At 46.5% G+C, this 26,056-nt stretch overlaps 1 protein-coding gene across 1 annotated transcript in view; it reads left to right on the forward strand.

The window, feature by feature from the left end:
* The window catches only part of LOC133355232 (NAD-dependent malic enzyme, mitochondrial-like), a 66,465-nt gene extending 52,696 nt beyond the window's left edge, over positions 1-13,769 (forward strand). The window contains exon 13 of the mRNA XM_061572600.1: positions 12,752-13,769. Within this exon, the coding sequence (XP_061428584.1) occupies positions 12,752-12,928 (177 nt within the window). The 3' untranslated portion in view covers positions 12,929-13,769. The remainder of the gene's footprint in view (positions 1-12,751) is intronic.
* Positions 13,770-26,056: the final 12,287 nt, after the last annotated feature.

Genomic DNA, 26,056 nt, shown 5'->3' on the forward strand with positions numbered 1-26,056 from the left:
TGGACCAATCAACTTCAAGGACAGTGCACATTATCAGAGTTATGTCTTTTGTTTGTATTTATGACTGCAGGTATTGCGGTCTATGCAAACATGACTCCTTGTAAAAAGGTGTCAGTTTTGTTGCCAGATAGAAGGGTAAAAAACCAATTATCATATTTTTACTGGCAAATGAGGTCCCCATAGTGTAGATGCTTGCCCCGAGCTCTCATACTCTGATGGTGCATTGTCTTTGAGTTGTGCGCCTTTTGGCGTCTTCTGGTCCAACCCATGTGAGACTAGGCTCGAAGGAAAGCTGTCTCGGGTGTGGACCAATCAACTTCAAGGACAGTGCACATTATCAGAGTTATGTCTTTTGTTTGTATTTATGACTGCAGGTATTGCGGTCTATGCAAACATGACTCCTTGTAAAAAGGTGTCAGTTTTGTTGCCAGATAGAAGGGTAAAAAACCAATTATCATATTTTTACTGGCAAATGAGGTCCCCATAGTGTAGATGCTTGCCCCGAGCTCTCATACTCTGATGGTGCATTGTCTTTGAGTTGTGCGCCTTTTGGCGTCTTCTGGTCCAACCCATGTGAGACTAGGCTCGAAGGAAAGCTGTCTCGGGTGTGGACCAATCAACTTCAAGGACAGTGCACATTATCAGAGTTATGTCTTTTGTTTGTATTTATGACTGCAGGTATTGCGGTCTATGCAAACATGACTCCTTGTAAAAAGGTGTCAGTTTTGTTGCCAGATAGAAGGGTAAAAAACCAATTATCATATTTTTACTGGCAAATGAGGTCCCCATAGTGTAGATGCTTGCCCCGAGCTCTCATACTCTGATGGTGCATTGTCTTTGAGTTGTGCGCCTTTTGGCGTCTTCTGGTCCAACCCATGTGAGACTAGGCTCGAAGGAAAGCTGTCTCGGTTGTGGACCAATCAACTTCAAGGACAGTGCACATTATCAGAGTTATGTCTTTTGTTTGTATTTATGACTGCAGGTATTGCGGTCTATGCAAACATGACTCCTTGTAAAAAGGTGTCAGTTTTGTTGCCAGATAGAAGGGTAAAAAACCAATTATCATATTTTTACTGGCAAATGAGGTCCCCATAGTGTAGATGCTTGCCCCGAGCTCTCATACTCTGATGGTGCATTGTCTTTGAGTTGTGCGCCTTTTGGCGTCTTCTGGTCCAACCCATGTGAGACTAGGCTCGAAGGAAAGCTGTCTCGGGTGTGGACCAATCAACTTCAAGGACAGTGCACATTATCAGAGTTATGTCTTTTGTTTGTATTTATGACTGCAGGTATTGCGGTCTATGCAAACATGACTCCTTGTAAAAAGGTGTCAGTTTTGTTGCCAGATAGAAGGGTAAAAAACCAATTATCATATTTTTACTGGCAAATGAGGTCCCCATAGTGTAGATGCTTGCCCCGAGCTCTTATACTCTGATGGTGCATTGTCTGTGAGTTGTGCGCCTTTTGGCGTCTTCTGGTCCAACCCATGTGAGACTAGGCTCGAAGGAAAGCTGTCTCGGGTGTGGACCAATCAACTTCAAGGACAGTGCACATTATCAGAGTTATGTCTTTTGTTTGTATTTATGACTGCAGGTATTGCGGTCTATGCAAACATGACTCCTTGTAAAAAGGTGTCAGTTTTGTTGCCAGATAGAAGGGTAAAAAACCAATTATCATATTTTTACTGGCAAATGAGGTCCCCATAGTGTAGATGCTTGCCCCGAGCTCTCATACTCTGATGGTGCATTGTCTTTGAGTTGTGCGCCTTTTGGCGTCTTCTGGTCCAACCCATGTGAGACTAGGCTCGAAGGAAAGCTGTCTCGGGTGTGGACCAATCAACTTCAAGGACAGTGCACATTATCAGAGTTATGTCTTTTGTTTGTATTTATGACTGCAGGTATTGCGGTCTATGCAAACATGACTCCTTGTAAAAAGGTGTCAGTTTTGTTGCCAGATAGAAGGGTAAAAAACCAATTATCAGAGGCAACTTAGTTTGTAGACGCCAGGGTACTGTATGTCTGGAACCACATCTTTTACAGACGGTACCAGATCACGGATTTTATGTACTGTGTTGAATCGGACCTGGATCTTGTGTTTAATCAGGATTTTGGAGATCTTTTTTGTGACCCCAGCAATGTAGGGTAAGGTGATGGTCTTGAAAGGCTCCTCAACCGGATCCTTCTTGATGGTTGGAGTGATGGCTTTGCGGATTGTGTAGTCGGAGTAACCATTAGCCTTAAGAGCTTGGCGTACGTGTTTGAGTTCATTGGCAATGTGTTCCTGGTTGGAGATGCATTGGGCTCTATGATATAGAGTCTTGATGAGGGAATTCTTCTGGGATGGGTGGTGGTGGGAATCCGGTTTTAGGTAAGCATCCGTATGGGTGGCTTTCCTGTAGACAGAGTGGCTCATTGAACCATCAGGTCTCCTTTTGATTAGGACATCCAAAAAGGGTAGCTTGCCATCTTTTTCGACTTCCATGGTGAATCTGATGGCTGGGTGTATGGAATTGATGTGGTCGAGAAATTGGTCTAGAGTAGGCCTGCCATGTGGCCAGATGACAAAAGTGTCGTCTACGTACCTCTTCCATAAGGTCGGGCGTAGAGTGGCAGTCTGGATGGCGTCAGTCTCAAATTTCTCCATGAAGATCTTGGCTACAACCGGAGATAGGGGGGAGCCCATTGGGGTGCCCTCAGTTTGCTTGTAGAAAGTTCCATTCCAGGAGAAATTTGAGACTGACGCCATCCAGACTGCCACTCTACGCCCGACCTTATGGAAGAGGTACGTAGACAACACTTTTGTCATCTGGCCACATGGCAGGCCTACTGTAGACCAATTTCTCGACCACATCAATTCCATACACCCAGCCATCAGATTCACCATGGAAGTCGAAAAAAATGGCAAGCTACCCTTTTTGGATGTCCTAATCAAAAGGAGACCTGATGGTTCAATGAGCCACTCTGTCTACAGGAAAGCCACCCATACGGATGCTTATCTAAAACCGGATTCCCACCACCACCCATCCCAGAAGAATTCCCTCATCAAGACTCTATATCATAGAGCCCAATGCATCTCCGACCAGGAACACATTGCCAATGAACTCAAACATGTACGCCAAGCTCTTAAGGCTAATGGTTACTCCGACTACACAATCCGCAAAGCCATCACTCCAACCATCAAGAAGGATCCGGTTGAGGAGACTTTCAAGACCATCACCTTACCCTACATTGCTGGGGTCACAAAAAAGATCTCCAAAATCCTGATTAAACACAAGATCCAGGTCCGATTCAACACAGTACATAAAATCCGTGATCTGGTACCGTCTGTAAAAGATGTGGTTCCAGACATACAGTACCCTGGCGTCTACAAACTAAGTTGCCTCTGTGGTAGCAGTTACATTGGGGAAACCAAACGACATGTCTCGGACCGCATCCGTGAACACAAAGCAGACCTGAAACACGGTAGGATAAACACCTCAGCCGTGGCAGATCACTGTTACAACTCAGTGGGCTCACATGACATTGACTTCTCCAAGACAGAGGTTCTCTGCAAGCCATCTGGCTATTATGAGAGATTCGTTCATGAGGCGATCCACATATACAAACACAGAGACAATTTTAACCGAGAAGATGGATTCTGGCTTAGCAATCATTGGAAGGACGTAATAAACCATTTCGGATCTTAACTGATTGTGTTCACGTTTACGGTGACTTTCAGACCGCGTTCCACTCACTGGCATTGTATTTTCCGCAGGGAATGGATTCTTTGCTCCGCTGCAAGTTTTTCCCCCCACGACTCACCCATTGACACGACGGTCAATGGTACAGCGTATAATAACAAACAGTATAACATTTATATGCTTAATACAATGTACAAAGTAATATATAGTATCGTAATTGTATAGTAAACATATAGCAGTGTGATACACATTAGGGTGAGTAGAATAATACATAGTGTTATATTAAAATGTATAAGGTATAGGGTGGTTTATAGCAATACAGTATATAATTTAATGTTGGGTTTATCTATGGCAGTATATAGTACGGTGTATGCTCGTGTGATGTAGGAGAATAAAGTTTAGATGGAAGCATATTATATAATTTTTACGACGTAGAATTGTGATGTATTACTTGCTGTTAGTAACTCAGCTTATTGTAGAGTATAGTAAGTATACTGATGGTGCTATGCAGTTTATACTTTAGTTTTTTATGTAGTTTATACTTTAGTTTTCTACGTGGTTGTTTAGTAACTGCAGCTACATACTATTAACATTCCTTTCCTTTGTTAATGCTACTCCCTGCACCCCCCCTTGGTGCTGTTGATCCTGCATAATGCATGGGCATAATATGACTATGAAACACCCCCACCCACCTCCTACGCATTTCCCATGAATATGCTAAATTCCTCTTCATATGCACATTCTTTTTGTTAAGGCGCTCTTCCACCTCCAACCCAGCTTATATATAAGCTCCTAGCTTGGTAGTGTCTCATTCTTCACCTGGAGACGGCTGCTTGCGTTGTAGCCGAAACGTCGTGAGAATTATTTTATTATGTTTTATTTTTATTATTTTATTACTTCCCTTCTACGTGACTTTACCGAAAGAACCAAGAAGAGGTTATTTATTGCTGCATCCTTCACCAAGTTATCCTTCTGCTTCAAGTGCCATGAAGGTGATCACTTTGCTAACAAATATATTATCGTTCATGCCACTTTTCAGTAGGAGATATGGAGCACCTATTTATCAGTGTGGATTGATCAACATCAGTGACACATTCCTCTCTGTTTACTGGTGATCTAGACAAAGGCAGGCAGTTTGTTTGAGGACTTTAAAGGCCGAGGGTTGTGAATCATGGTGTCATTGTAGCTTTCAAAGCTGCCCCTCACTTTCAACAAGGCGTAGGATAGTTTTAGTGAGGATGATGCATTAAGGTAGCACAGTGCTCAAGTGTGCAGGAAAACAAGCAATACTTTGCAATACATATAAGCAACTCGACCTAGAAAACAAGAAAGCCGTGCAACAGTCATTGCATGTGTCCCTGTGACTCAAACACCTCACTCTACCTCTAGAAAGTTGCACAACCATCACTGGTGAGTGTTAACCTAACCTAACCTTTTCTCTAACCTAACCTTTTCTCCAGGAACATAACCTCCGCTATTTACATTGGTTATTACGGGAAAATATGTTTCACTTGACGTATTCTTAGGTCTTTCGGTAAAGCCACGTAGATATAAAAAATAATACAATATCACGATGTTTCGATAGCAACACAAGCAATCATCTTCAGGTGAAAAAAGACGGGGAAATCTGCCGAGGCAGGCTGTTTATAAAGGTTTAGAGATGAGCGGGGCAGCTAATGTTAATGTAGGAGAGGTCTCCGTAACCTGCAGTAGGTCTACACCAATTAAAGAGCTGTTTACAAATGCTTTAGAGATGGGTGGGGCAGCTAATGCCAATGTGGAAGAGGTACTACGGAGCTGTGGGGGGTGGCCATTGTATTGTGAGAGATTAGCATGTCAATGTAAGAAATTTGCTTGTAAATGTAAGTTTAGCGAGAGCTCGGACAGCGCAGTGGCCACATGGAGGTGGAAAAGAGTTGAAAGCCGCTATTTACTAACACAGCTAATGGTGACTGTGTTAGTGAATGTAACTCAAGAGAGTCGAAAATAACTGTTAACATAGGTAGGTAAGATAGGAACATCACAGCCAGTTATGACTTTACCTGGTTAATAACGTCCTTCCAATGATTGCTCAGTTTGTACCCATCTTCTCGGTTTAAATTGTGTCTGTGTTTATATATCTGGATGGCTTCATTAACAAATCTTTGTTGATAGCCAGTGGGTTTGCAGAGTACCTTCGTCTTGCCAAAATCAATTTCGCATGTGCCCAAAGCGTTAAAACAATGATCAGCCACGGCCAAGGTATTGGTCCTACCGTGTTTCAGATCTGCCTTGTGTTCACGAACACGGTCCGAGACATGTCGCTTAGTTTCCCCAATGTAACTGCTGCCACAGATGCAGCTGAGTTTGTAGACACCGGGGTAATGCATTCCAGGGATCGCATCCTTCACAGAGGGGATCAAATCACGAATTTTATGTACTGTGTTGAATCGTACCTGGATCTTGTGTTTGCTCATGATTTTGTAAATATTTTTGGTGACCCCTGCTATGTATGGCAAGGTGATGGTTTTGATTGGGTCCTCAGATGGTTCTCTCCCCACGGTTTGGTTGATAGCTTTACGGATTGTGTACTCCGAATATCCATTCCTCTTGAGGGCTTGGTGTACGTGCTCTAGTTCACTGGCTTGGTGGTGATGGTCGGAAATACAACGAGCTTTGCGGTGTAGAGTTTTGATGAGGGAATTCTGCTGGGATGGATGGTAGTGGGAGTCAGGTTTTAGGTAAGCATCCGTATGGGTGGCTTTCCTGTAGACGTAGTGTACCATTGAGCCATCAGGTCCCTTTTCGATTAAAGCATCCAAGAATGGTAACTTGTCATTCTTTTCTACCTCCATGGTGAATTTGATAGCTAGGTGTATGGAATTGATGTGGTTGAAGAATTTGTCCAGAGCTGGTAGGCCATGTGGCCAGATGACGAACGTATCATCAACGTATCTCTTCCACAAGGAAGGATGTAGGATGGATGCCTGGATAGCATCTGTCTCAAATTTCTCCATTAAAACATTGGCTACAACTGGAGATAAGGGAGAACTCATAGGGGTACCTTCAACTTGTTTTTTGAATGTTCCATTCCAGGTAAAGTAAGTGTTGGTGAGGCAGTGTCTAACCAGGGCTGGCACATCAGCATTCAATCCTTGTTGGACCAAATATTCAATGATTGCAATGGTGTCAGGCACAGGAACTTGTGTAAACAAAGATACCACATCGAAACTGACAAGCAAATCACCTGGAAATAGTGAGATGTCCTTATTTGAAGATATCAAGTGGGCTGAGTTAAGTACAGCTGAAGTGGTCTTACCAGTGAATGGTTGCAAGGTCTCAGACAGAAATTGGGCCAGTTTGTAGGTGGGTGAGCCAATGGTGGAGACGGTAGGGCGGACTAATGTGCCTTCTTTACGGATTTTTGGTAAGCCATACAATCTGGGTGGTCTAGTAGCAGAGGGTTTTAAGGCAAGCCGCTTGGTTGGTTCGATTAAAGATGTCGAATCGGTGATGATGTTGTTGGTTTTTGTAACCAGGCAGTTGGTAGGATCTCTATTGATTTTTGTATAGCTGCCATCATTAGTAGGTCCTGAATTTTGTTATTGTATGTGGTTTTGTCCAAGATCACAGTGGCATTGCCCTTGTCGGCTGAGAGGATGACGATGTCATCTATCTTTTTTTAGTTGGGAGAGTTCAAGGCGCTCATCCTTGCTGATGTTGCTAATAGGTGTCTAACACAGCCACCGTTAGCTGTGTTAGTAAATGGCGGCTTGCCATTCTCTTCCACCTCCATGTGGCCACTGCACTGTCCGAGCTCTTGCCGAGCTTCAAATTTCTTACATTGACATGCTAATCTCTCACAATACAATGGCCACCCCCCACAGCTCCGTAGTACCTCTCCCACATTGGCATTAGCTGCCCCACCCATCTCTAAACCATTTGTAAACGGCTCTTTGATTGGTGTATACCTACTGCAGGTTACGGAGACCTCTCCTACATTAACATTAGCTGCCCGCCCATCTCTAAACCTTTATAAACAGCCTGCCTCGGCAGATTTCCCCTATTTTTTTCACCTGAAGATGATTGCTTGTTTTGCGATCGAAACGTCGTGATATTGTATTGTTTTTTCTATCTACATGGCTTTACTGAAAGACCCAAAAAGTCAAGATTCACTTCATGTTATTTCACTTAAACTAAAATTTTCCAGGAACACAAACCCGACGATGAGCGGGGAGTGATTGTACACCAGCTGGGCTCCCCACTGTGCTAACTTTTTGCGTTTTAGCTGCTCGGTGCTCTGGTCGTTGTTATGAGCGCCACTCCTCTGCCCTCCGTTGTTGCTGAAAGGCGACTGCCTCCAACTATCCAGTAGCATTCTTCACTAACCTTGTCCACAGAGACCGATCTTGACACCGCTGGTACCAGTCATTGGCAAGTCTAATCAGCTCCACATCCTTCCGTACCACATCAGTCCATCTTTTCTATAGCCCGTGCTACACCAATTTAACCTGATCTATCCGGCCAAACAGAAGCTGCTTTGGCATGCGGTAGCTGGTCATGCGGGCTATATGACCCAGACAACATCGCCTCGCTTGACGGAGGAGCTCACTCATGGGACTGTGTCCAGATCTTTCAAGGATCTGTGAGCTCAAACAATTCAGTCTCGTTAAACCCAGGAATTATTGTAGGCAGGCCAGACTAAATATTTCAAACCAGTGCAGAAATTCCTTTAAATGGCTCCATGTTTCACAAGCATAGAAAGGGAGTGTGGTTGAGAACATCCAGAGCTTAATATGTTGCGACAGGCGAGGTAGCTTCCACACAGCATTACGCAGCTAATGAAAAGATAATGCTGCTAAAATGATTCAGAGCGAGAACTCATCTGCCAAACCGGAGCTAGTTATAAGCATACTGCCCAGATATGGAAACTTCTCCAATCTCCCATCTCTTAGCAGCATGATCCTGGTTCAGCAGTCACATCTCCAGCTCCTTTTTCAGAGTGGACAGCAATCACTAGCTCATACTCCGAGGGTACGGGTACGGTATCCTGGCTCGTTCAAATGGGATTTGACCAGGAGATGTGATAAATGCCTGTCCTCCCGGGGCCTCCAGCACAAGCTTAGATTGATATTTGTCACATGTTTTAGTGGTTATTTAGTTGAATGTGAAGGCGCCACAAGCCCCTTGCACTGTCCAGAGCCCTCCCCGTTTGCCGCTGCGATAGCTACGAGCACCGTGAGGGGAAGCACCAATTGGAATCGGTCCTCATGGCGTTTCCTCACAGCCACAATGCACATGTGCTCACAAACATATGCACACACATGCTCCTAGACATACGCACACATGCATACCACTCACAGACGTACAAAAGATAAATATCCCCCCAGTAGCCTTAACAGACTGCTGGTATGAAGTGCTGTTAGCGAGCACCTATGAAGGCCGGCATGGCACGAGGGGGTGGGTGGGAGACCGATCTTGACACCGCTGGTACCAGTCATCGGCAAACAGCTCCACATCCTGGTGGCTGGGCATACGGGCTACATGACCCAGCCAACGCAGCCTTGCCTGCCGGAGGAGCTCACCGATGGGACTTTGTTCACATCTTTAAAGGATTTGTGAGCTAATTCAGCCTGGTTAAACTCAGGATGAATCTTAGGCAGGCCAGCCTAAATGTTTCTAACCGGCAAAGATGTTCCATTCGGGGGGTCCACATTTCGCAAGCGTAGAGAAGGGAGGGAATGACTGTGGCCGAGAAGACCTGAAGCTTCGTGCGGAGTGACAGACCAGGTAGCTTCCAAACAGCGTTACGCAACCGATGAAAAGATAATGCCGTTCGACTGATTCGGAGTGAGACCTCTGCTGTTAAACCGGAGCCGGTCATGAGCACACTGCCCAGGTATGGGAAACTCTCCACTCTCTACATAACTGCCCTATCACCAATTGGGAGTTGTGGGGGTGGAGTGCCCGATGGTACAAAATACCCAGGCAGGTGCTTAGTTTTGGTGGGGCTGATGGTAAGGCCCCACCTCTTAGTGGCAAGCTCCAGGTTCAGCAGCAGCGCCTACAACTCTTCCTCTGAGTGAGCAGCAATTACCAGATCATCGGCATACATAACATGGTTGAGCAATAGGGAACCATCTCTTGACTTCACCCGGGCATCGATCAGCCTCCCATTGTATTTGTACCAGATGGAAATTCCTCCGGTACAGCTATTGAAGGCTTCATTCACGAACTACGTGGTCGAAATAGATGTTACATAATGTGGGAGCCAGAGGACATCCCTATCGCATCCCAAGGTGTACAGGGAATGGCTCCTACTCTCGGCCGCGTAGTTTTACCCAGGCCCTCTCACCATCATATGAAGGTCCTTAATGATCGTGAGCAGATGGTCAGGGACTCCAAAAGCACGAAGAACAACCCAGAGCCCAGGCCTACTGACCTACATCTCCAATAAAGCGGAGATGTAGGTCTTGTTGGAATTCCCTACACCTCTGCTGTAGCAGACGGACAGAAAATATGGCATCTGTGCAGGACCGTCCTTTCTTGAAACCGCATTGGGGCTCCGCAAGCCTCTCCTCAGTGTGCCTAGCAAGTCGATGCTGAATAATCCTTGCCAGGAGCTTTCCTGGCACACTGAAGAGTGAGATGCCCCTGTAGTTGTTCCAGTCTGTGCGGTCCCCCTTCTTAAAGAGGGGGACTACCAGGGCATCCTTCCAGTCCAGCGGAACCCGTCCAGTGGTCCAGACTGTTGTTATGATGTCATGTAGGGCAGTTTGTGCACAAACGCTACCCTCCCTCAGCATTTCACTTGGGAGATCATCTCTGCCCGGTGCCTTTCCTGGTCTCAGACTCTGGATCGCCTTCAGTACTTCCTCAACAGATGGCACCTCAGCCAGCCACTCGCAGAGGGTGACTTCTTCCAATATTTGAGGCACCGCAGCCTCGGCTAGGTCATCACCACTTTATCCCAAGTTATTTTCCTGGCTGAGGGATGTCCCCTCCCCCAGGACCTCACACAAATGCGCAGCAAATCTGAAAACCTGTTCCTGGAGGTCAGAGATTGGATCACCGTTCCTTCCCCTAATGATGGTAATAGGTGTGGCGCTGCAGGTTACTTTTTTGATGGAATTAAAGAGCGATTTGTGATCGCAGGCCATTGAGGCAGACTCCATCTCCTCAGCAACCTGTGACCACCACCCATCCTTGCAGCACCTCACGGCTCTCCGAACCTCCGAGCGAAGGCTGCGGTAAGCCTCCTCATTCTCCGACGTGGGATGCTGTAGCCGATGAGAGTGGGCCTGTCGCTTTTTCTCAACCAGCTTGAACACCTCCTCTGTCAGCCAGGGTCTCTGGTGAGGTCTGGACCGTGTACCCAAAGCAGCCATTGCAGCTGCATGAGCCACAGTCCTAACCCTCGCCCATTTCCCCTCTACATCAGGAGGAGTGGGGGACGATGCCAACTCCAGCCGCAAGCGATGATTAAATTCTCACTTGCAACTTTCATCCGCTAGCTGAGACCATGCCACTAAGGGTTTGAATGGGGTCCTGGGTGTACACCCACCACTGGAGTAGAATAATGGCAGCGCATCTTCCAGATGACAAGTCGATGGCCAGTGGGCAGATCAGCTCCACTGGTGTCAAGGACATGGGCCCGCATCCGCTGTTCCGTCACTATGTAGTCCAGCAGATGTTCTTGCTTGGACCCGGCATGCATCCATGATGTTGTGTGGATGCACCGATGCCGGAACAGCATGTTGGTAATTACAAACCCATGGGCTGCACAAAAATATAGCAGCCTCCTGTCTTTATTATTAAATTGATCTGGCCCATGCCTTCCAATCACTCCAGACCAGGTGCCAGCAGCATGACCAACTCGGGCATCGAAGTCACTCAACAAAATTACTATCCTGAGGGGCCACTTTAGCTAGCACCTGTGACAGGAGGTCATAGAAGGCATCTGAGTCATCGGCTTTGCCTGCATCCCTCCATGGATGTTCGTCTTCAGTGGGGGCATAAGTAACCACGACCACCACTCCTCGCCTCTGGTTCATAGGAAGGCGAGCCCAAAGTAGCCTGGGGCTTACAGCTTCCCACACCTCACCACCACGCTCCCACGCCCCCTTAATTATTTTGTTCAGAAGAAGAGCCACTCCCTGTTGTTTGGCAGTCTCCTGCCCCGAGAAGTGGACTGTCCACCCCTCATGGTGGCAGGAACCAGAGCCAGTTCACCGGACCTCCTGAATACCATAGAGATCCAGGCGGTACCGGTCCAGCTCCTGACAGAGAAGTGGCAGCCTCTCCTCTGCAGTGAGCTTTCGACCATTCCACGTGGCCACACGTCGTGGTTTTTTGTTGTTTCTGGAGGAGCCCCGAGGGTAAGGATTCAGTCTCCTGGCTCCGCCAAATGGGGTTTGGCCAGGTGACGTCATAGACGTCTGTCCCCCCGGGGCCTCCGGCACAAGCTTATTAATTTAAATTTTCCGTCGTGGTTTAGCGATAATTAATTGAAGCCCCTCGCACCCATCCAGAGCCCCATTTTGGCTGCTGTGGTGGCCACAAACGCCATGAGGGGAAAGGCCAATTGGAATTGGCCCTCCCCCCACAGCACTGCCCACGACAGCGTTGCCCGTCCGGCACCACGAGGAGGAAGGGGTTGTTTTGCCAGACACACACATACAGACACACATGCTTACAGATATATGCATACATGCTCAAATACTCACAGATGTATGCACACATGTTCACAGACGTCCACACACACACACACGCAAACACTCACAGACGTACGTACACTTACCGTGCTCGCACACACCATGCGCACACACTCGCAGATGTACGCACACACGCTCACAGACGAATGCTCACACGCTCACAGACGAATGCTCACACACACCGTGCTCACACACACTGCCCTCACATACACCGCACGCACATGTGCACACACTCACAGGCTTGTGTACATAGGCACTCATCAATATACGGTCACGCACACAATTAGACTGTCATATACATGCAATCACCAATGGACGTCCGTACTTCCAAGAGGAGTGGCTGTGCAGTGCTGTTGAGTCTGATGATCCCATGTCATTGTAGGGGCGGTGCCTGTTTGCTAGCGGAAGCCCCTTCGACCCGGTCACTCTGCCGGACGGTCGCATCTTCAGGCCTGGCCAGGGCAACAACGCGTACATCTTTCCTGGTGATGCGCTTCACACACACACTGCGCTCGCACACGAAGACAAATATCCCCAGTATAGACTTAACACTCTGTAGGATAAGTGCTGTTAGCAAGCACCTAATAAAGGCTGGCATGGTACATGAGGGGGTGGGTGGCTAGCACCATGCCCGACCGCTTTTGTCTCCCCAGTAGCGATGCTTATACACATCAGGTACTTATTTGAGGCTGAGTCGACCTAGAGAAGGCCCAGGACCGGTTAAGATAATCGTCATTGCTATTGGCTGTGAGCAGGAATCGAACTTGGGTGGAAGGGTTCATAGCACAGTATGCTGACTGCTGCGCCACCACTTCCCACACACACCAACAATAACCGCCATTCGCCACAAAGTGGTGGTGACATCACCACAGCGCTTGTGCCAGGTTATGTGCACTTTAAGGCCACTTGCAGTGTCGAATGCCTGCTGGCAGGAAGTCACCGGACAGACCCAAGTGACATGGGTTGACTGACTCAGATGACTGGCTGATGCACCACCTGTGCCCCCTCCTGTGCCAACTTGCTGTGTTTTAGCGACTCGGCACTCCGATTGTTGTGAGTATTGCTCCTCTGTCCTCCGTTGTTGCTGGAGGGCGACTGCCTCCAACTGCCCAGTAGCATCCTTAACGAGCCTTCTCCACAGAGGCGATCTTGACACCGCTGGTACCAGTCATCGGCAAGTCCATTTAACTCCACATCCTCTTGTACCACATCAATCTGTCTCCTCTCTAGACCATTCCTTGCCCATTTTTCCCTCTCTATCCAGCCAAAACAACTCTGTCTATTTAAGGCCACCCCACAGAGACGATCACCCCTCTCTGTACCTGTGTTGCCCGCTGTGTGTATCTTGGTGATATCTGTCTGCTTATATGTCTGTCTATAATTTTTTCTGGTTAGATTTTATGTCGCTATTTCATTATACCTGATGATGATTGCTTGTGTTGCAATCGAAACGTCGTATGTTATTATTTAATTTATTATTTTTTCTTTATACGTGACTTTACTCAGTTTTGCGCTGATACTGGCGACTACAGGGGATTCTACGAAGCCCTAAAAGTGGTATATGGCCCCTCGTACCAAATCCTGAGCCCCCTGCGGAGTGCAGACGGGAAAAAACTGCTCACTGAAAAGGACTCAATCCTGAACCGCTGGTCTGAGCACTTCTACACGCTCTTCAATGCTAGCCGCTCAGTCCAAGAACCAGCGATTGACCGCATCCCACAACAACCAGTGAAAACCGAACTGGATGTGGCACCAACATTACAAGAAACTGAGGAAGCCATTAAACAGCTGAAGAGTGGTAAAGCTGCAGGAGTTGATGGCATCCCTCCTGAAGTATGGAAGAACGGAGGCCCAGCACTGCACACCAAACTCCATGAATTCTTCGTCTGCTGCTGGGAGCAGGGTAAACTCCCTCAAGATCTCAAAGATGCAGTCATCATCACCCTGTACAAGAACAAAGGGGAGAAATCAGACTGTTCCAATTATCGTGGCATAACACTTCTGTCCGTCGCCGGCAAAATCTTCGCAAGAGTACTGCTGAATAGACTGGTACCCGCAATAGCTGAAGATCACCTCCCAGAGACCCAGTGTGGCTTTAGAGCCAACCGGGGAACCACAGACATGGTGTTTGTCCTGAGGCAGATTCAGGAAAAGTGCCGGGAGCAAAATAAAGCACTGTACGTCACCCTTGTGGACCTGACAAAAGCGTTTGACACCGTGAGCAGGCAGGGACTTTGGAAAATCCTGGACAAGCTAGGCTGCCCACCGAAGTTCCTCACCATGATCGTCCAGCTTCATGAAGACCAGCTTGGACAAGTCAGACATAGCAACAATCTCTCGCAGCCCTTCCCTATTGCAAACGGCGTGAAACAGGGCTGTGTTCTTGCTCCCACGCTGTTCACCATTTTGTTCAGCATGATGCTCCAGCAGGTCACAGAGGACCTCGACGACGCTGATGGCGTATACATCCGTTTTCGTCTCGACGGGAGCGTGTTCAACCTGAGGCGTTTGCAGGCCCACACAAAGACCATGGAGCAACTGATCAGGGAGCTGCTTTTTGCTGACGATGCCGCCCTCCTTGCTCATACAGAGGCAGCTATGCAGCGAATTACGTCCTGTTTCGCGAAAACAGCTCAGATCTTCGGCCTTGAAGTCAGCCTGAGGAAGACTGAAGTTCTTCATCAGTCCGCACCCCATGAGGAGCACCATCCACCAAGCATCTTCATTGAACAAACAGAACTGAAAGCTGTCCACCAGTTCAGCTACTTGGGGTGCGTCATCTAGTCTGACGCCAAGATCGACAACGAAGTCGAAAACAGGCTGGCCAAGGCAAACAGTGCATTTGGCAGACTATACAAACGTGTCTGGAACAACAGAAACCTTAAAAGAGCCACAAAGATCAACGTCTACAAAGCTTTTTCTTGGTTCTTTCGGTAAAGTCACGTAGAAGGGAAGTAATAAAATAATAAAAATAAAACATAATAAAACAATTCTCACGACGTTTCGGCCACAACGCAAGCAGCCGTCCTCAGGTGAAAACCAGGTCCGTCGAGGCGACAGAGTCTGAATGAAACAGCACACGAGCTTGGAGCATATATATAAGCTGGGCGCATTGACAAAGGAATTTGCATATTAAAAGGAATTTAGCATATTTATGGGAAATGCAGGAATGTGATTAGTACTGCATATGCATGTGCATTATGCAGGATTAACAGCATCAAAGGGAGCTGCAGTTACTGCTGCTGCTGCAATTGCTGCTGCCGCAGCCACCGCTGCTGCAGCAGTTGCTGCTGCTGCAGTTTCTGCTGCTGCTGCAGTTGCTGCTGCTGCTGCAGTTGCTGCTGCTGCTGCAGTTGCTGCTGCTGCTGCACTTGCTGCTGCTGCTGCACTTGCTGCTGCTGCTGCAGTTGCTGCCTTATCCATTTTAATATAACACTATGTATTATTCTACCCACCCTAATGTGTATCATACTGCTATATGTTTACTGTACAATTACGACACCATACATTACTCTGCACACTGCACCATGCCAGTGAGTGGAACGCGGTCTGAAAGTCACCGTTAACGTGAACACAATCAGTTAAGATCCGAAATGGTTTATTACGTCCTTCCAATGATTGCTAAGCCAGAATCCATCTTCTCGGTTGAAATTGTCTCTGTGTTTGTATATGTGGATCGCCTCATGAACGAATCTCTCATGATAGCCAGATGGCTTGCAGAGAACCTCTGTCTTGGAGAAGTCAATGTCATGTGAGCCCACTGAATTGTAACAGTGATCTGCCACGGCTGAAGTGTTTGTCCTACCGTGTTTCAGGTCTGCCTTATGTTCACGGATGCGGTCCGAGACATGTCGTTTGGTTTCTCCAATGTAACTGCTACCACAGAGGCAACTTAGTTTGTAGACGCCAGGGTACTGTATGTCTGGAACCACATCTTTTACAGACGGGACCAGATCACGGATTTTATGTACTGTGTTGAATCGGACCTGGATCTTGTGTTTAATCAGGATTTTGGAGATCTTTTTTGTGACCCCAGCAATGTAGGGTAAGGTGATGGTCTTGAAAGGCTCCTCAACAGGATCATTCTTGATGGTTGGAGTGATGGCTTTGCGGATTGTGTAGTCGGAGTAACCATTAGCCTTAAGAGCTTGGCGTACGTGTTTGAGTTCACTGGAAATGTGTTCATGGTCGGAGATGCATTGGGCTCTATGATATAGAGTCTTGATGAGGGAATTCTTCTGGGATGGATGGTGGTGGGAATCCGGTTTTAGATAAGCATCCGTGTGGGTGGCTTTCCTGTAGACAGAGTGGCTCATTGAACCATCAGGTCTCCTTTTGATTAGGACATCCAAAAAGGGTAGCTTGCCATCATTTTCGACTTCCATGGTGAATCTGATGGCTGGGTGTATGGAATTGATGTGGTCGAGAAATTGGTCTAGAGCAGGCCGGCCATGTGGCCAGATGACAAAAGTGTCGTCTACATACCTCTTCCATAAGGTCGGGCGTAGAGTGGCAGTCTGGATGGCGTCCGTCTCAAATTTCTCCATGAAGATGTTGGCTACAACCGGAGATAGGGGGGAGCCCATTGGGGTGCCCTCAATTTGCTTGTAGAAGGTTCCATTCCAGGTGAAGTATGTATTGGTTAAGCAGTGTCTCACCAGGGGGGGTACCCCAGCATTCAGTCCTTGATGAACCAAGTCTTCAATGATTGCGATGGTGTCAGGCACAGGCACCTTGGTGAACAAGGAAACCACATCAAAACTGACAAGCAGGTCGTCTGGGGACAGGGCAATCCCCTTGATTGTCGATACCAGGTCAGTAGAGTTTAGTACTGCAGAGGTGGTTTTTCCAGTGAAAGGCCGTAGGATTTCGGACAAAAAACGAGCCAGTTTGTAAGTGGGGGAGTTGATAGTCGAGACAATGGGACGAAGAGGTGTATCTTCTTTATGTATCTTTGGCAAGCCGTACAATCTTGGTGGCCTGGCTGCAGAAGGTTTCAACGAGAACTGTTTGGTCTGATCAATTAATGCGGTTGAAGCAGAAATGATGTTGTTGGTTTTGGAGACGAGGCTGTTGGTGGGGTCTCTTTTTATTTTTGTATAGCTGCCATCGTTGAGTAGTTCTTGAATTTTGTTGTTGTATTCTATTTTGTCCATGATGACAGTGGCATTGCCTTTGTCGGCTGAGAGGATGACAATGTCATCCCTCTTTTTTAATTGAGCTAATTCAAAACGCTCATCTTTGCTGATGTTGCTAGCTGGCATCTTAGCGTTTTTGAGGGTTACAGAGATTTCAGATCTTGCTACGTCTGCAGCGATGTGACTCAAGCCCTTGAGAGCTACATAACCGCCTCTACGGGGAGGGTTTCCACATAACTTTGAGATCCTTCAACAAGCTCCGGGATAAGAAGGCTCAGCTAATCGAGTCTCTCACCTTTCTGAAGAGATGCCGCGACTCTAAGGTAATACCAAACGCATTTACACTAACATCTGCTGCTGTAACTTCTTCTAATGCGAAACGAATTCTGTCTAGAACTAGTTTAGCTCTTATCTCAGAGAAAATCAGACTTACGCGCACCGAACTAGATCAGTTAGACAAGACACTCTACAAATCACACTTATCTTTGAGTGTAACAATGTCCACATCGGATTGGGAACATGTGGAAAAAATGACTGCCTCTTCAGCTGCCGCTATGTCGACTAAATGTAAGGACAACTTGATTTCCAAATTCAACCGCCTCTCAAACAAGAAACCGGACCCACACATTGAAAAGCTAGATGTTAACAAAGTCGTAATTAATCGCAGTAACAGTCCTATTTCTGAAGGTTTGAAATCCGTTTTAGCTAAAGGACTAAACTTTGCAGTCACACCTAGACACATACCAGTTAATGATATAATTGCTCGAGTAGATGTAGCTCTCAAGGGCTTGAGTCACATCGCTGCAGACGTAGCAAGATCTGAAATCTCTGTAACCCTCAAAAACGCTAAGATGCCAGCTAGCAACATCAGCAAAGATGAGCGTTTTGAATTAGCTCAATTAAAAAAGAGGGATGACATTGTCATCCTCTCAGCCGACAAAGGCAATGCCACTGTCATCATGGACAAAATAGAATACAACAACAAAATTCAAGAACTACTCAACGATGGCAGCTATACAAAAATAAAAAGAGACCCTACCAACAGCCTCGTCTCCAAAACCAACAACATCATTTCTGCTTCAACCGCATTAATTGATCAGACCAAACAGTTCTCGTTGAAACCTTCTGCAGCCAGGCCACCAAGATTGTACGGCTTGCCAAAGATACATAAAGAAGATACACCTCTTCGTCCCATTGTCTCGACTATCAACTCCCCCACTTACAAACTGGCTCGTTTTTTGTCCGAAATCCTACGGCCTTTCACTGGAAAAACCACCTGCAGTACTAAACTCTACTGACCTGGTATCGACAATCAAGGGGATTGCCCTGTCCCCAGACGACCTGCTTGTCAGTTTTGATGTGGTTTCCTTGTTCACCAAGGTGCCTGTGCCTGACACCATCGCAATCATTGAAGACTTGGTTCATCAAGGACTGAATGCTGGGGTACCCCCCCTGGTGAGACACTGCTTAACCAATACATACTTCACCTGGAATGGAACCTTCTACAAGCAAATTGAGGGCACCCCAATGGGCTCCCCCCTATCTCCGGTTGTAGCCAACATCTTCATGGAGAAATTTGAGACGGACGCCATCCAGACTGCCACTCTACGCCCGACCTTATGGAAGAGGTATGTAGACGACACTTTTGTCATCTGGCCACATGGCCGGCCTGCTCTAGACCAATTTCTCGACCACATCAATTCCATACACCCAGCCATCAGATTCACCATGGAAGTCGAAAATGATGGCAAGCTACCCTTTTTGGATGTCCTAATCAAAAGGAGACCTGATGGTTCAATGAGCCACTCTGTCTACAGGAAAGCCACCCACACGGATGCTTATCTAAAACCGGATTCCCACCACCATCCATCCCAGAAGAATTCCCTCATCAAGACTCTATATCATAGAGCCCAATGCATCTCCGACCATGAACACATTTCCAGTGAACTCAAACACGTACGCCAAGCTCTTAAGGCTAATGGTTACTCCGACTACACAATCCGCAAAGCCATCACTCCAACCATCAAGAATGATCCTGTTGAGGAGCCTTTCAAGACCATCACCTTACCCTACATTGCTGGGGTCACAAAAAAGATCTCCAAAATCCTGATTAAACACAAGATCCAGGTCCGATTCAACACAGTACATAAAATCCGTGATCTGGTCCCGTCTGTAAAAGATGTGGTTCCAGACATACAGTACCCTGGCGTCTACAAACTAAGTTGCCTCTGTGGTAGCAGTTACATTGGAGAAACCAAACGACATGTCTCGGACCGCATCCGTGAACATAAGGCAGACCTGAAACACGGTTGGACAAACACCTTCAGCCGTGGCAGATCACTGTTACAATTCAGTGGGCTCACATGACATTGACTTCTCCAAGACAGAGGTTCTCTGCAAGCCATCTGGCTATCATGAGAGATTCGTTCATGAGGCGATCCACATATACAAACACAGAGACAATTTCAACCGAGAAGATGGATTCTGGCTTAGCAATCATTGGAAGGACGTAATAAACCATTTCGGATCTTAACTGATTGTGTTCACGTTAACGGTGACTTTCAGACCGCGTTCCACTCACTGGCATGGTGCAGTGTGCAGAGTAATGTATGGTGTCGTAATTGTACAGTAAACATATAGCAGTATGATACACATTAGGGTGGGTAGAATAATACATAGTGTTATATTAAAATGGATAAGGCAGCAACTGCAGCAGCAGCAGCAAGTGCAGCAGCAGCAGCAAGTGCAGCAGCAGCAGCAACTGCAGCAGCAGCAACTGCAGCAGCAGCAGAAACTGCAGCAGCAGCAACTGCTGCAGCAGCGGTGGCTGCGGCAGCAGCAATTGCAGCAGCAGCAGTAACTGCAGCTCCCTTTGATGCTGTTAATCCTGCATAATGCACATGCATATGCAGTACTAATCACATTCCTGCATTTCCCATAAATATGCTAAATTCCTTTTAATATGCAAATTCCTTTGTCAATGCGCCCAGCTTATATATATGCTCCAAGCTCGTGTGCTGTTTCATTCAGACTCTGTCGCCTCGACGGACCTGGTTTTCACCTGAGGACGGCTGCTTGCGTTGTGGCCGAAACGTCGTGAGAATTGTTTTATTATGTTTTATTTTTATTATTTTATTACTTCCCTTCTACGTGACTTTACCGAAAGAACCAAGAAGATGAATCCCTGCAGTCACGAAAGCTTTAAATCGAAATTTAACCGCCTCTACGGGGAGGGTTTCCACATAACTTTGAGATCCTTCAACAAGCTCCGGGATAAGAAGGCTCAGCTAATCGAGTCTCTCACCTTTCTGAAGAGATGCCGCGACTCTAAGGTAATACCAAACGCATTTACACTAACATCTGCTGCTGTAACTTCTTCTAATGCGAAACGAATTCTGTCTAGAACTAGTTTAGCTCTTATCTCAGAGAAAATCAGACTTACGCGCACCGAACTAGATCAGTTAGACAAGACACTCTACAAATCACACTTATCTTTGAGTGTAACAATGTCCACATCGGATTGGGAACATGTGGAAAAAATGACTGCCTCTTCAGCTGCCGCTATGTCGACTAAATGTAAGGACAACTTGATTTCCAAATTCAACCGCCTCTCAAACAAGAAACCGGACCCACACATTGAAAAGCTAGATGTTAACAAAGTCGTAATTAATCGCAGTAACAGTCCTATTTCTGAAGGTTTGAAATCCGTTTTAGCTAAAGGACTAAACTTTGCAGTCACACCTAGACACATACCAGTTAATGATATAATTGCTCGAGTAGATGTAGCTCTCAAGGGCTTGAGTCACATCGCTGCAGACGTAGCAAGATCTGAAATCTCTGTAACCCTCAAAAACGCTAAGATGCCAGCTAGCAACATCAGCAAAGATGAGCGTTTTGAATTAGCTCAATTAAAAAAGAGGGATGACATTGTCATCCTCTCAGCCGACAAAGGCAATGCCACTGTCATCATGGACAAAATAGAATACAACAACAAAATTCAAGAACTACTCAACGATGGCAGCTATACAAAAATAAAAAGAGACCCCACCAACAGCCTCGTCTCCAAAACCAACAACATCATTTCTGCTTCAACCGCATTAATTGATCAGACCAAACAGTTCTCGTTGAAACCTTCTGCAGCCAGGCCACCAAGATTGTACGGCTTGCCAAAGATACATAAAGAAGATACACCTCTTCGTCCCATTGTCTCGACTATCAACTCCCCCACTTACAAACTGGCTCGTTTTTTGTCCGAAATCCTACGGCCTTTCACTGGAAAAACCACCTCTGCAGTACTAAACTCTACTGACCTGGTATCGACAATCAAGGGGATTGCCCTGTCCCCAGACGACCTGCTTGTCAGTTTTGATGTGGTTTCCTTGTTCACCAAGGTGCCTGTGCCTGACACCATCGCAATCATTGAAGACTTGGTTCATCAAGGACTGAATGCTGGGGTACCCCCCCTGGTGAGACACTGCTTAACCAATACATACTTCACCTGGAATGGAACCTTCTACAAGCAAATTGAGGGCACCCCAATGGGCTCCCCCCTATCTCCGGTTGTAGCCAACATCTTCATGGAGAAATTTGAGACGGACGCCATCCAGACTGCCACTCTACGCCCGACCTTATGGAAGAGGTATGTAGACGACACTTTTGTCATCTGGCCACATGGCCGGCCTGCTCTAGACCAATTTCTCGACCACATCAATTCCATACACCCAGCCATCAGATTCACCATGGAAGTCGAAAATGATGGCAAGCTACCCTTTTTGGATGTCCTAATCAAAAGGAGACCTGATGGTTCAATGAGCCACTCTGTCTACAGGAAAGCCACCCACACGGATGCTTATCTAAAACCGGATTCCCACCACCATCCATCCCAGAAGAATTCCCTCATCAAGACTCTATATCATAGAGCCCAATGCATCTCCGACCATGAACACATTTCCAGTGAACTCAAACACGTACGCCAAGCTCTTAAGGCTAATGGTTACTCCGACTACACAATCCGCAAAGCCATCACTCCAACCATCAAGAATGATCCTGTTGAGGAGCCTTTCAAGACCATCACCTTACCCTACATTGCTGGGGTCACAAAAAAGATCTCCAAAATCCTGATTAAACACAAGATCCAGGTCCGATTCAACACAGTACATAAAATCCGTGATCTGGTCCCGTCTGTAAAAGATGTGGTTCCAGACATACAGTACCCTGGCGTCTACAAACTAAGTTGCCTCTGTGGTAGCAGTTACATTGGAGAAACCAAACGACATGTCTCGGACCGCATCCGTGAACATAAGGCAGACCTGAAACACGGTTGGACAAACACTTCAGCCGTGGCAGATCACTGTTACAATTCAGTGGGCTCACATGACATTGACTTCTCCAAGACAGAGGTTCTCTGCAAGCCATCTGGCTATCATGAGAGATTCGTTCATGAGGCGATCCACATATACAAACACAGAGACAATTTCAACCGAGAAGATGGATTCTGGCTTAGCAATCATTGGAAGGACGTAATAAACCATTTCGGATCTTAACTGATTGTGTTCACGTTAACGGTGACTTTCAGACCGCGTTCCACTCACTGGCATGGTGCAGTGTGCAGAGTAATGTATGGTGTCGTAATTGTACAGTAAACATATAGCAGTATGATACACATTAGGGTGGGTAGAATAATACATAGTGTTATATTAAAATGGATAAGGCAGCAACTGCAGCAGCAGCAGCAAGTGCAGCAGCAGCAGCAAGTGCAGCAGCAGCAGCAACTGCAGCAGCAGCAACTGCAGCAGCAGCAGAAACTGCAGCAGCAGCAACTGCTGCAGCAGCGGTGGCTGCGGCAGCAGCAATTGCAGCAGCAGCAGTAACTGCAGCTCCCTTTGATGCTGTTAATCCTGCATAATGCACATGCATATGCAGTACTAATCACATTCCTGCATTTCCCATAAATATGCTAAATTCCTTTTAATATGCAAATTCCTTTGTCAATGCGCCCAGCTTATATATATGCTCCAAGCTCGTGTGCTGTTTCATTCAGACTCTGTCGCCTCGACGGACCTGGTTTTCACCTGAGGACGGCTGCTTGCGTTGTGGCCGAAACGTCGTGAGAATTGTTTTATTATGTTTTATTTTTATTATTTTATTACTTCCCTTCTACGTGACTTTACCGAAAGAACCAAGAAGATGAATCCCTGCAGTCACGAAAGCTTTAAATCGAAATTTAACCGCCTCTACGGGGAGGGTTTCCACATAACTTTGAGATCCTTCAACAAGCTCCGGGATAAGAAGGCTCAGCTAATCGAGTCTCTCACCTTTCTGAAGAGATGCCGCGACTCTAAGGTAATACCAAACGCATTTACACTAACATCTGCTGCTGTAACTTCTTCTAATGCGAAACGAATTCTGTCTAGAACTAGTTTAGCTCTTATCTCAGAGAAAATCAGACTTACGCGCACCGAACTAGATCAGTTAGACAAGACACTCTACAAATCACACTATCTTTGAGTGTAACAATGTCCACATCGGATTGGGAACATGTGGAAAAAATGACTGCCTCTTCAGCTGCCGCTATGTCGACTAAATGTAAGGACAACTTGATTTCCAATTCAACCGCCTCTCAAACAAGAAACCGGACCCACACATTGAAAAGCTAGATGTTAACAAAGTCGTAATTAATCGCAGTAACAGTCCTATTTCTGAAGGTTTGAAATCCGTTTTAGCTAAAGGACTAAACTTTGCAGTCACACCTAGACACATACCAGTTAATGATATAATTGCTCGAGTAGATGTAGCTCTCAAGGGCTTGAGTCACATCGCTGCAGACGTAGCAAGATCTGAAATCTCTGTAACCCTCAAAAACGCTAAGATGCCAGCTAGCAACATCAGCAAAGATGAGCGTTTTGAATTAGCTCAATTAAAAAAGAGGGATGACATTGTCATCCTCTCAGCCGACAAAGGCAATGCCACTGTCATCATGGACAAAATAGAATACAACAACAAAATTCAAGAACTACTCAACGATGGAAGCTATACAAAATAAAAAGAGACCCCACCAACAGCCTCGTCTCCAAAACCAACAACATAATTTCTGCTTCAAACCGCATTAATTGATCAGACCAAACAGTTCTCGTTGAAACCTTCTGCAGCCAGGCCACCAAGATTGTACGGCTTGCCAAAGATACATAAAGAAGATACACCTCTTCGTCCCATTGTCTCGACTATCAACTCCCCCACTTACAAACTGGCTCGTTTTTTGTCCGAAATCCTACGGCCTTTCACTGGAAAAACCACCTCTGCAGTACTAAACTCTACTGACCTGGTATCGACAATCAAGGGGATTGCCCTGTCCCCCAGACGACCTGCTTGTCAGTTTTGATGTGGTTTCCTTGTTCACCAAGGTGCCTGTGCCTGACACCATCGCAATCATTGAAGACTTGGTTCATCAAGGACTGAATGCTGGGGTACCCCCCCTGGTGAGACACTGCTTAACCAATACATACTTCACCTGGAATGGAACCTTCTACAAGCAAATTGAGGGCACCCCAATGGGCTCCCCCCTATCTCCGGTTGTAGCCAACATCTTCATGGAGAAATTTGAGACGGACGCCATCCAGACTGCCACTCTACGCCCGACCTTATGGAAGAGGTATGTAGACGACACTTTTGTCATCTGGCCACATGGCCGGCCTGCTCTAGACCAATTTCTCGACCACATCAATTCCATACACCCAGCCATCAGATTCACCATGGAAGTCGAAAATGATGGCAAGCTACCCTTTTTGGATGTTCTAATCAAAAGGAGACCTGATGGTTCAATGAGCCACTCTGTTTACAGGAAAGCCACCCACACGGATGCTTATCTAAAACCGGATTCCCACCACCATCCATCCCAGAAGAATTCCCTCATCAAGACTCTATATCATAGAGCCCAATGCATCTCCGACCATGAACACATTTCCAGTGAACTCAAACACGTACGCCAAGCTCTTGAGGCTAATGGTTACTCCGACTACACAATCCGCAAAGCCATCACTCCAACCATCAAGAATGATCCTGTTGAGGAGCCTTTCAAGACCATCACCTTACCCTACATTGCTGGGGTCACAAAAAAGATCTCCAAAATCCTGATTAAACACAAGATCCAGGTCCGATTCAACACAGTACATAAAATCCGTGATCTGTCCCGTCTGTAAAAGATGTGGTTCCAGACATACAGTACCCTGGCGTCTACAAACTAAGTTGCCTCTGTGGTAGCAGTTACATTGGAGAAACCAAACGACATGTCTCGGACCGCATCCGTGAACATAAGGCAGACCTGAAACACGGTAGGACAAACACTTCAGCCGTGGCAGATCACTGTTACAATTCAGTGGGCTCACTGACATTGACTTCTCCAAGACAGAGGTTCTCTGCAAGCCATCTGGCTATCATGAGAGATTCGTTCATGAGGCGATCCACATATACAAACACAGAGACAATTTCAACCGAGAAGATGGATTCTGGCTTAGCACTCATTGGAAGGACGTAATAAACCATTTCGGATCTTA

This window comes from Lethenteron reissneri, chromosome 50, assembly GCF_015708825.2.
Source record: "Lethenteron reissneri isolate LAM-NWPU_2019-01 chromosome 50, ASM1570882v1, whole genome shotgun sequence".
Taxonomy (NCBI): Eukaryota; Metazoa; Chordata; class Hyperoartia; order Petromyzontiformes; family Petromyzontidae; genus Lethenteron; species Lethenteron reissneri.